Below are 12,275 nucleotides of genomic sequence, written 5' to 3'. Positions count from 1 at the left end.
TATCAGTTACACCTAAAGTGTAAAGTTAAACCTAATATTATAGTTACACCCTTTTGTAACAGTTTAAAAATTGTTTTCTTCATTAACTTCAACATACCTATTGCCAAATTCAATCCAGTTTTCACAGAAATTCAAAAGTTCCTTCGCATTAAAATATAATATTCAAGCCAGGCAGTGGTGGTACACACCTTTAATCTCAGCACTCGGGAGGCAGGTGGATCTCTGTGAGTTTGAGGACAGCCTGGTCTACTGAGTGAGTTCTAGGACAGCCTCCAAAGCTACAGAGAAACCCTGTTTCAGAAAACAAAAACAACAAAACTTAAAAAATATAGCAATGTACATTCAGATCACTTCATAGTGGACTATGAATTTGGAAAAATTCAACAGCCATTTGTGATAAAGAAAAAAAAACTTTCAGGAAACTAGTAATAAAAGAAAACTCCTAAATTTGACAAATGCTTGCCACAACAAAACAGAAAAAATATATACTTATTGATGAACTAATAAATGATTCTTTCACAAATCTAGGAACAAGGCATCATTGCAATTTAATGTCATACTGACAGTCTCAGCTATTGCAATAAGACACTAGAAAGAAATAAAAAACATAATGATAAGTATTTTTAAATCATGTTAACATACCAAAATCTAAAAGATTCTACAAAACTATGACTGTGGCTAATAAATCAAGCCATCAAGATTTCAAGATATAGCACTGATATAAAAGTCAATTGTGCTTTTATTTTATTCGTTGTTGTTTTTCGAGACGGGGTTTCTCCTTGTCTTAGAATTTGGTCTTGTAGATCAGGCTGGCCTTGAACTTACAGAGATCCACCTGCTTCTGCTTCCCAAGTTCTGGGATCAAAGGCGTGTACCACTACAGCCTGGACAATTGTACTTTTCAATATTAATACTAAGAATTAAAAATTAAAAATCCAAAAACATTCTGTCTACAACAGTTTCAAGCTACAAAATAATTAAAAATAAATTTAACACAATATCTAAGATCTCAATACTGAAAATGACATATTTTTGGTGAGAATTAAAAACCTAAATAAATAACTATATATTCCCATTTATGGATTATATGATTTAATGTAGGATATTTTAAAATACCTATCTTTTCAACATAAAAATTATTTCTAAAAATCTGTATGAACACAGAGCATCTATGAATTTTTAGATGATTTTTGAAGGATAACAAAGGTATAGAAATCTGAAGAATTACAAAGCTCTAGTACCTAAGACAGTATAACACTTGTGTAGGGATTGGCACACCATAATTTTATGACAGAATAAAGAAATCCAAAACACACATTAGATTCCCTTAAAGACTCCACCATGATAAATCCAAAGAAAGAAACAGTTTTTTTTCTACAAATGATATTGTAATAAATGGATAAGCATTATGAAAAATAAGAACCTTCACCCTTATCAACATAATACAGAACAAATTGTTTAAAGTGAATAATATTCAACAAAACATAAAATCATCAGTGTTTAGAAAACTTATGGATTATCTATCTCCCTGACTCCAGGGTATATAAAAGCTTTTAAATGTGCCCAAACAGAACAGAAATCCACAAACTGGGCTTTAAAAAGTCCAGACATCTGGAGTTGGTAGAGATGATTCAGTAGTTTAGAGCATTGATTCCTCTTCCAGAAGACCTGGGTTCAATTCCCAGCACCCACATGGCAGCTCACAACTGTCTGTAACTACAGTTCAGGGGATGTGACACCCTTATACAGGCAAAAAACGAATGTAGAAGAAAAAAAAAGTTTAGTCATCAATCACTTTATTAGTTCAAAGTGGCTCAACACTGCCTGTAACTGCAGCTCCAGGAAATTCCAGCACCCCCTTCTGGCCTCCTTGGGCCTGAAATGTGTACTCCCCCATGAACAGTATTAAAAAATTTTAAATAAATCTTTTATTTTTAAATGAACAGAAAAAGTACAACTGGGCAGAAGATATCTAGAATTATATACTAGAAAAGGTTGCCATTTAAGAAACAGTTTATAGGTTGTATTGTAATTACATGTTTGATTTTTATTAACTACCAGATTGTGTATGGTTATTCATGTTGCCAACATTGCCTCACCAATAGTTAATACTGGGCTTTAAAATGGACAGTTATTTTGAAATAATTGGAGATTCATGTGCAACTATAATAAATAAATGTGAGATATTCTGATATGTTTTACCTAATTTCCCAAATGGAAACATTTTGCAAAGTATAGATAGTATAATTCCCCTACCAGAAATTTGACATGAACACAGTGGAGACAGGCTTCACTGTCCCATCTGACCTGCAGACATGGCAAAGCCAAATGTTTGAGACTCCTGCTTCTCAGACCATCTGTTTCCTAATTCTTTCTAAAGTGAGTGTCAACAAGGCATAAATCCACACTAGCCAAGTGACCCACATTTCTTTGACCTTATTCAGATGTTTTACATGTTTGTGCATGTTTGCACATGTGTGTTTAGTTCTATGAAATTTGATCCCATGTGTAGGTTTGCATATCCTCCACTACAGTCAACAGTACAAAGTAATCCCATGACTCTGGGTTACCTTTTTATAGCCATACCAACCTACCTACCTGAGCCTCTCCCCCTTATCTGCAAATACTGTTGCAGTTTGTACCCAATTTTTAAATTGTATATTTTCAAAATGTTATAAGAATGGAATAGTACAAAGGATATGTGTATGTTACCTTAGTGGCCCTGCCTTTCTATCTAGCAGGATTTCTTTGAGGTTAATCCAAGTTTATTTCTGTTCTTTGTGAAATTGTACTGTGTGATATAAAGAGCTCATAGTTCAATCATTCAACTATTAAAGGATGTATAGGGTGCTTCCAACTCTTTACTAAGAGTGAAGTTAAAGAATATTTTTGTGCATGAATACACGTGTTCATTTTCCTCTGTGGAAAATTCTTGAGTATAATTGCTGGATGGTATAACTACATTTAGTTTTTAAGAAATAGCCAAACTTTCCCTTATGTTATTGAGTTTTTCTTCATTCTTGCCCACTATCCACAGTTGTTTTTAAAAATGAATAGATGAATAGTTTAATAGGAGTGTAGTGTTATCTTCTTTTGTTTTTAGCATGGCTTTCCCTCCTGGTTAATAAAGTTGGGCATCTTTTCCTTTAAGGGAATATCTGTGTATGTCTTTTGACTGTTTTATAATTGGATTTACTATTGTGTTTTGAAAAGTCTTTATGCATTCTAGATAGCACACCTTGGGTAGATATATGGCTTGAGAGTATTTTCTTTTTCAAATATACAGTTTGTCTTTTCATCTGCTTTATGTGTTCTTTCACAGAGCAAAAGCTTCTAATTACACTGACCTGGACTTGAGCATTTATGTTCCTACAAAGTTTGTTTTGATGTAATACCAATACAAATGTGGTATTAGGGATGAAAGCTTTGAGAGGAGATTTTATATATATATATATATATGTATATATGTATATATGTATATATGTATATATATGTATGTATATATACATATATGTATATATATGTATGTATATATACATATATATGAATATACATGCATACATACATACATACATATATGAATGAATGAAGAGGATTTATTAGAATGGCTTATAGGCTGTTATTCAGCTAGTCCAACAATGGCTATCTATCAATGGAAGATTGAAGAATACAGTAATTGCTTAGTCTACCAGACTGGAAGTCTTAGCTGGTCTTCAGATATCCCAGAATCCTGAAGAAAGAGGCTCTAAACACAATGAAGAAAATGGACTTGCCAGTGAGAGCTAGTAGCAAGCAAGCAAGCAAGCAAGCAAGCAAGCAAGCAAGCAAGCAAGCAAAGAGAGCAAGCTTCCTTCTTCCATGTTCTTTATTGAGATTTCCAGCAGAAGACGTGTTCCAGATAAAGGTGGATTGTCCCACCTCCAGATTAAAAATGAATCTTCCAACTTCTTAATTAAGAAAAAATCCTACACCTGGCCTTGGCGGTGCATGCCTTTAATCCCAGAACTCGGGAGGCTGAGGTAGGCGGATCTCTATGAGTTCCAGGCCAGCCTGGTCTATAGAGCAAGTTCCAGGACAGGGTCCAGAACAATACAGAGAAACATTGTCTCAAAACCCTCCCTGACCAAAAGAAGAAGAAGGAGAAGGAGAAGGAGAAGGAGAAGGAGAAGGAGAAGGAGAAGGAGAAGGAGAAGGAGAAGGAGAAGGAGAAGGAGAAGGAGAAGAAGAAGAAGAAGAAGAAGAAGAAGAAGAAGAAGAAGAAGAAGAAGAAGAAGAAGAAATTCCCCAGGTGTACCCACACACTTGGGTTTTAGTTAATTCTATATGTAGTTAAATGGACAAACAAGAATAGCCATCACAACTGTTTTGTAAAAGTTGAACTAACTTACACACTACAAATAAGCCTTATTTAACCATAATTCTTAATTCTTTTTATATGCAACAAATTTCTATTTACTAATATTTGTTACTGTCTCTATTTAGATTTGTCTTTACCAGAATATATAGTGAGAAGTTACAAATGTTTCATAGAAATGTCTTGTGAAAACATCTAACCCTGGAGTTTTTTCTTTACAGGAATTGCTTCAGATTTTGTGAGTGGTGGCTTGTTTTATTGTTGATGTTGGTTTTCTTTTGTTTTGTTTTTTGAAAGTGTTTCACTGTGTAACTCTGGCCTGGATAGTCTGGAAACTTCTGTGTAGACCAGAATGGACTCAAGTTCATAGAAAACTGCCGGTCATGGCTTTCCAAATTTCCTCAGTTCTTAACATTGACAAATCTGTGAATATAGAATTATTTGTTGTTGTATTCCTGATTGTCTTTCAAAAAGAAACTTAGCTAATAACTTCCTACAATGTATTTTGATCATATTTACCCTCTTCCCCTTTTCTACCCACTCAACCTATGAAGTCCAATTTGTGTTGCCCATAATTTCTTAGAGGTGTGGCTTTCAACTGGAGCTTGGTTGACTTACCAGGGGCAACATTCTTAAAGGTAATGGACTCTTCCTCTTCTAGTAGCTCAGCTCCTCACCTTTCCATGCTAAGAGTGGGTCTGGCTTCAGTTTGCACTGGGCATGTGTATGCTATCACAATCACTATGAGTCCGCATGTACAGTGGCCTGGTTGTTGAGTAGTCTGGGGACACTGTTCCCTTTTATTCATCTACTGCCTCTGTCTCTTACACTGTCTGACCCTTCATTTTTGCAGTGACTCCTGAGCCTTGGGAGGAGGGGTTGTGATAAGATGCCCTGTTCTCTTGAAGTTTGAACGTTCTATCTTGACATCTCATTTCATCCTCATTTTGGAGTTTCACCCATCTTTTTATACATGTGTTAGTCTCGGTGGAGATTTATCAATTGTATTGATTTCTTTCCAAGACTCATCTCTTTGTTGACCAACTTCTGTTATTTTTCTATTTTCAGTTTTAATGATCTCTCCTATGATCATTAGCAACCATTGTTGTGGGAATCTCTAGAATAAGCATTCAAATGACACCTATGACAGTGGAGGAGGAGATGGCATCAGTGGACAGAAGCCACAGTATCTCCTGAAAGGCCTGAGTCTTAGGCCCAGTCTCATTTTATACTCCAAAACCGCAAAGTGAGATCAGCAAGCAAGCGAGATTTTATAGAAAAGCTTATGGGGCAATCAGCAGGTTGTTAAGGGCAATCACCCATAGTTTCAGGTATTTCTCTGGACCATTCTGTTCCAGGTAGCAAATGAAGTCAGGCTTAGAAAATAGGCAGCACAATCAGTACTTTAAGTCTCTAAACAAATCAATAAGTCTGTATCTAATAATTGGTCCTTTCTTAGTCATTCTATTTCATAACAATTGGCAGGGTGATGTAACAACACAGATGAGCCTCACTCACAATACAAGGCAATAGTTGCAAAATGCAAAAGAAATAAGTGTGTGAAGCTTCCTAATGACTGAATAAGAGCTCTTAATGTAATAACTGAACATGATCAGATCAGAGGGGAAAACTGCATGATTATATGAATAGATGCGTATAAAGTATTTTAGAATAATAACATCTAATCTGCTTCATCTCACATGCACCCATTCTGAGGGCTAAAGTGTAAACCCTACAACAAATATATGTAATGGTGAACCACAAAGACCTTTTTAAAATCAGAACCAGGCAGAATTTAATTGCTGTGGCTCATCATTCTTAGTCACATGAAGGCTTTGACCTGAGCAACAGAGTAAAGAAATCCCAGCATAAGGATCAGCATTCATGTTCCACTAGGAAGGAGCTGCCTGGCCAGGGACAGCTCTCAGAAGAGCTATCAGTATAGATGGATGCCTGGCAGAGCTGCAAGGGACTCACTTTGGGCCTGCTGAACATCTTACCACTGAGTTGCTGGATGGAGAAAGTAAGAGCAGATGCTGGGCCACAGGCCCATCTCCTCACAGTCATGTGTGGCAGCTCTGAGCTTCCTTAAGGAGGGAAGTGGAGTCTATACTCTTACACTTAATAGTAGTTATGACTAGAATGTAAAATGTCCTCCACAGGCTGTGTATTTGAACCCTCGTTCCTAGCTGTTGGCCTTGAGAGGTTGTAGAAACTTAACAGTGATTCTCAACCTTCCTAATGTGGTGACCTTCAACTATATGATTATATCATTGCTACTTCTTAACTGTAATTCTGCTACTGTTATGGATAAGAGATTCCATGGGGTTGAGGTATAGCTGAAGGAAGTGGAGGAGACAAGAGGTTGGTGTTGAGTTCCATCATTCTCCACCTCATTCCATTTAGACAAGGTCTCTCACTGAACCTATAACTTCCTGATTTTTAGCTGGATTGGCATCCAGTAAACCCTGACCATACTTGTGGCTCTACCTCTAATGCCCAGCACTGGAGTTGCTGGCATGCATGAAAGCACCTGGAACACAGGTCCTCATGCTTGCTCAGCAAATTCTTTTACATGATGAGCCATCATCTCTCTATACCCATATCTGGAACTTTCTGCCTGAGCCTAACATTAATGGCACAGCCCATTGAGATATATTAATGTAGCTGGATGTGGCAGAACACTGTGATCCTTGGACTTGGGAGGCTGAAACAGGAGGAGCACAAGTTTTAGGACAGCCTGAGCTAGATAGTAGGAGCTTGCCTCAAAACATAATAAAGAATAACGAAAAGGAGTGAGAGAGATATGAATGTACTAATTGACATTCTAACAGCAGTGTGCCAAGGAAAAGTTATTAATAGATACATGCATTGGAAAGGAAGAGGATCAAAAGCACAAAAGAACAAAGACTTCCTTCGTGACCGACTAGGTATATTTTCAACTTAGTAAGTAGTGTAACAGATATCAGAATGTGGTCCAAGGATCTTCAGAGTCCTTAAAGCCATTTTAGATTCTGTAAATTGTAAATTATTTTCATACCTATGAGGTGTTAATTATCTTAAAACTTTCATAGCTCTCATGAGTATACCGTGGAGATTTTGAGAGGTCATGTGAATAGCAATGAATGGAGGGAGCTTTTTCTGTCACCAGCTTTGCCCTCTGTCATTTTTTTTTTAATTGTGCAATTAGGGGTACATGTTGAGTAGGACTTTCAGCTGTCGGGGACTGCAGGGGGCACACTGGTCTGATCATGGGTAGTGAGAGCATGAGAGTAGAACTCCTCTGACAGCCTGGCTTACAGCGAGGAGTCACTCACCAGCACTGCTCATTTGGTGCTGGTCTTCCCAGAATTTTGAGGTCAGTGAGGTTTTACTCAGATCACTGGAAACATTGGTTTCCCATCTGGTCAGCCAAATATTGCCATATCACACACAATGGGAGTGGGCCAACTTGAAGGATGCCTTAAAGAGAATTTGGACTTCTGGAACCCAGTTACAGAAGCAAGTAGACTTTGGGAGTCTGTTAGTGCTGTGTCCCCAGAGTGGCACTAGAGTACAGATTGTACTCCCTGTCTGTCGTGACCCTGGGCAGTTCTGAGAAAACAGAGAGAGAGAGAGAGAGAGAGAGAGAGAGAGAGAGAGAGAGAGAGAGAGAGAGAGAGATTTGGTCAAGGAAGGAGCTCAGCCAAGCTCCTTTCCTAATGGGAAACTTGTTCCTTTGTGCACTTGAAGAAAAATGAAAAACATTCTCTTAGGAACTGTGGGAAGATGCAGAACTCTTTCTTGTGCTTGCTCCAAGTTCCTTCTAGGGATACAACTTCTCCATGTCACTGCAGGGACGTGATGTGCACACTTGTATATATTAAAGGTTAGATCTGTAGAAAATGGATCCAATTATGGAGAAGCTATTGGGTCATTTGTACTCTGACCTAATCAATGGGTTTGTATACTACTACGGGACTAATAAGTGGCCAGCATTATTAGGAAATAGTTGAAATTTCAAGGTGATACCTTAGCTAGAGAAAATAAGAAGCATGCCTTTAGAGACTGTCTTGTCCTGGTTCCCTCTGTTGGCCTTTTGTTGATACCTTGAGCCCCACCATTTCTGACCCCAGATGTTCTACCTCATCACATGTTTAGGAACAATGAATCTAGAGGGCCACAGTCTGGAACCTTGGAAGCCATGGGCCCACGTGACTCTCTCCTCCTCTGATTTCTCAAATATTTGTCTTGTGACAATTCTAACATAGCACATGTGATTGCCCATCTATTATGCTTGTGTTGTTGTTGCTTTTTATATACACATTTACTTTTTCCACAAGACTCTTAATAGGTCAGAAAATATTTTGGGAAACTGTAATAGAAAACCAAAGAACAGAAAACCTTTAGTGAAAAATTGGATATTTATAAAATAACATCCAGTTCCACTTTCTTCCACTCCTTTTCAACATACTCCTACACTCTGGTTTATGGACAAACACAGCATAGCATGAAACAACAGTGCCAAAGATCCCTAAAGTTACCTCCCTCTAATGAGCATCAATTCCTGGGGGAGATGGAGGGAGGAAAGTCCACCATGGCAACTTTGCCTGGGAAGATGGATTTAAGCTCATGCCCCTACTGAAAAATGGAACTCCCCAAACTAGTTCTAAGCATACTAAAAACTCTAGTATTGTTCTGGTTTGTTTTGTTTTTGTTTTATTTGTTTGTTTGTTTGTTTTGTTTTTGAGGCAGGCTCTTGCTGCTTGGCAACAAGCTTGGGGCTCAACAAACTTCTAAACAAGAAAATAAAGCGGGATTGGTTCCCCTGTGGGTGATACAATAGCACCCGTTGAACACTTACAGTTTTTTAAAAAGAAAAGGTCATGGGGTCTACTCCCAGCACAGGCACAAAATTCACTGCTGGATGGCTGCGGTTCTTCTCAATTGCTGCTGACAAACTAACAATGTCACATTTACTTCCCACCCAATAAAAACACTTCCTTTTAATCACTATGTGTATGTTAAGGTCTTTTGGAGGCAGAGGCTGTACTTCTCTAGAAGAGCAGAAGACAGGCTGTGAGAATACCAGAAATCCACCAAGTGTTCTCAAAGGAGGGAGGCTTTTTATATGCAGGTATTTAAAAGTAAAGGACAAAATAATGCATTTGCTAACACGTGGTGTTTGTGAATAGTGGGTCTTAATCCCACCCCCCCCTTGCCTGCATACCCAAGTTGGTTTAATAGAAGGCTTCATTGTAATCCAGGACCATTGTTTTGCATTAATTTCTATGACAAGAAACCCAAAACACAGGGTGCCCGGGAGTAACAAAACAGAATTGGGGAGACAGTCACAACTTGGCACAAGTGTGACAAGCTGTGAAAAAGCAAATGTTTCACTATCTGAAGTGGTGTGGCTTTCCTGGAGCAACCTTGTCTCCTGCAGACAGAGTCATATTCTTTCCAAGCACATTGGAGACTCAAGTCAAGCTGGGTTTTATGTTTTATTATAATAAACGCAGTTTACTGTAACAAAGACATACTAGTGGCGATCAGCTGACAGCCAGTACAGCACCAGGAGCTGGTGCTGAGGGCCTGGGGGTGGGGAGTCAACTGATAAAAGGCCAGCCGTCTGGAAAGTTCTCTTTAAGACCATGAAAAGGCAGTGTTGTCTTAGGAGACTACCACAGAATGCCAAACTATTGAGCTGGGCTCTCTTCTTGTTGTCAATAACTGCAATTTGTAACTAAAAATAGCAAATCCTTCAAAATCCTGGGCTCTCAGGTTTCATTTTGCTTTTAGATTTTCAGAACGAGATGAGAATACTTTGTACACCATTTTAAGTTGTCATACTGTTTCTTACCCAGAGTTTACCTCCAGCTTATCAACAATTCAAATTCTTCCTCCAAATGCCTACTTAAAAGTTTCTACAATTACACGGACAGTTAAGATTTTGATGAAGGAGAAACTGATGAAGGAGAAACTGTTCCCAGCAAAGTAACACACGAGCACCAAACACATTCAGGTGAAACTAATGTCTCACATTCAAATTCCTTAGAGGGAATATAAATCATCTTACCATGTCTTGAACGGCTAATTTTTCGCAATCCAACTCATATCTCAATCTGTCTCTACTATCCATTAACTGTAATAGAGAAAAATAATGACATTTTGATTAAAGGTAAGAAGACAACACCTAAAATGTTTTCCTCAGTAGAATGTGATAAAAATACATTTTCATATGGGAGGAAAATGGATCCTAATGTGATCAAAGGAAAAAAAAAAAAAAGAATTTCCTACGGATTATTAAGGTCTCATAATATTATATAACAAAGCTAATATAAAAAAAAAAAGCCAATGTACTTGCAACTTTCCTTGCTGCATCAAATGTGACATCATGCAATCCAGTGAGTCAGTCTATCCTCCATTACAGCTTTGTTTAACTTTCCATATGGCACATTCTCAAACAATATTTATATTTACTGAAAATACTCCTTAAAACCACACAATTTACCTCTGTCCTTATGCAGTTTTTTTTTTTTTTTTTTTTTTTTTTTTTTTTTTTTGTAGTTGAAACTCTGTTATATAGGTAAAATTGAAACCTTTATTTAGACCTTTGTTCAACTCAATCAATTTACTCAATTGTATTTACTAATCTGATAAACATCTTTACAGTCACTGCTCAAGACTCTATATTGTCCAATGCTTGTCCAAATCACCTATTGGCTTGTCATCCTGGCTCAGATCCCCTCTCCCCATTTCATATTCATCAGAAACACAAGTCCAAGCCTAACACAGTGTCCAGGTTTCTCAGGCACTCAGAAGACATCTAACCCCTGGCCACCCTCCCTTGCTCAGCTAGTGAAACTACACACCTTGCCCTTTAAGATGTGGTTTCTGACTTCCTTCCTTCCTTCCTTCCTTCCTTCCTTCCTTCCTTCCTTCCTTCCTCTTTCTTCCTTCCTTTCTCTCTCCTATCTCTCTCTCTCTCCTTCTTTTTTTCTTTCTTCCCCCTGCCTAGCTCTGTCTGACTTGTGGGAGGCAGCTCAATACCTTGCCTTCAGCCAGCTTTGCTCTCCTACCACCAAAGCAAGGCATACCTCCTGCAGCCTCCTCAGCTTGCAGGGCATCACATTTGTACAGTCCCCTCTGTCTCCTGGTCTGCCCCCTACTAGAATGACATTTCAAGAAGGGACTGTGAGGTGGAAGCAGATGGAAAACAGGCTTAGAGACCTTTTGTTAGACCACTTGAATTAAAACACAAGTGCTACTGCATTCCATGCTGTAGGATGCTTATCCTGGACAGAAGGTGAGAGTCGGCTCACTCAAACTCAGACCCATTTTCAACTTGTTTTTGTTTATTTATTTTATTATATCTACTGCTTAAAGAAGGGAACTTGTGCTTTAGCTGAAGCTTTTGAGTTTGTTTTTTCTGTATGTTCTTGTTCTGCCTGCCTCTTCCCCATGCTTTAGTCTTCTCTGTATTCCACAACAAATTCTCACTTTGTCACTTCAACAGGTCCCTACTACATGAGCCAGCCATGCCACATTTCTGAAAGTCCTGGAATATACTTCACACCACTCATCACACACTCACACTTGACCAGCTTCTGTGTCCTCTTGTTCTCTGGAAAATAACAGCCCAGGCCATCCTCCCAAGAGGACCATGACAGAAAGAACATGGGAATGTCTATGAAGGTTTTCTAGAATACTCCAGATGGAGCTGAGCCAGCTTCTTGTCTCTGTGTTGTCACCCTGCTCTGTAGTTTTGGTCTGTGACTTCATGTGTGTTGTGTGTGTTAGTGTCCACACATTTAAATTTTTCTAGCAGTAGCATAGTGTGTGACATTCAAAATCACTTTATAAACACCATTGAATTAAGTTGCTGAAGGGTATTGAGAACAAACTTTAACGATCTAGTCCTTCTTATTCAACTGCTTCC

At 38.3% G+C, this 12,275-nt stretch overlaps 1 protein-coding gene across 1 annotated transcript in view; it reads right to left on the bottom strand.

The window, feature by feature from the left end:
• The window catches only part of CUNH10orf67 (chromosome unknown C10orf67 homolog), a 104,551-nt gene that overhangs the window by 52,573 nt on the left and 39,703 nt on the right, over window positions 1–12,275 (bottom strand). The window contains exon 8 of the mRNA XM_051205709.1: window positions 10,413–10,478. Within this exon, the coding sequence (XP_051061666.1) occupies window positions 10,413–10,478 (66 nt within the window). The remainder of the gene's footprint in view (window positions 1–10,412; window positions 10,479–12,275) is intronic.

The sequence above is a fragment of the Phodopus roborovskii genome, unplaced genomic scaffold (assembly GCF_943737965.1).
Source record: "Phodopus roborovskii unplaced genomic scaffold, PHOROB, whole genome shotgun sequence".
Taxonomy (NCBI): Eukaryota; Metazoa; Chordata; class Mammalia; order Rodentia; family Cricetidae; genus Phodopus; species Phodopus roborovskii.
The sequence above is the reverse complement of the archived record's forward strand: the minus strand, read 5'-3'. Positions and strand labels throughout refer to the sequence as shown.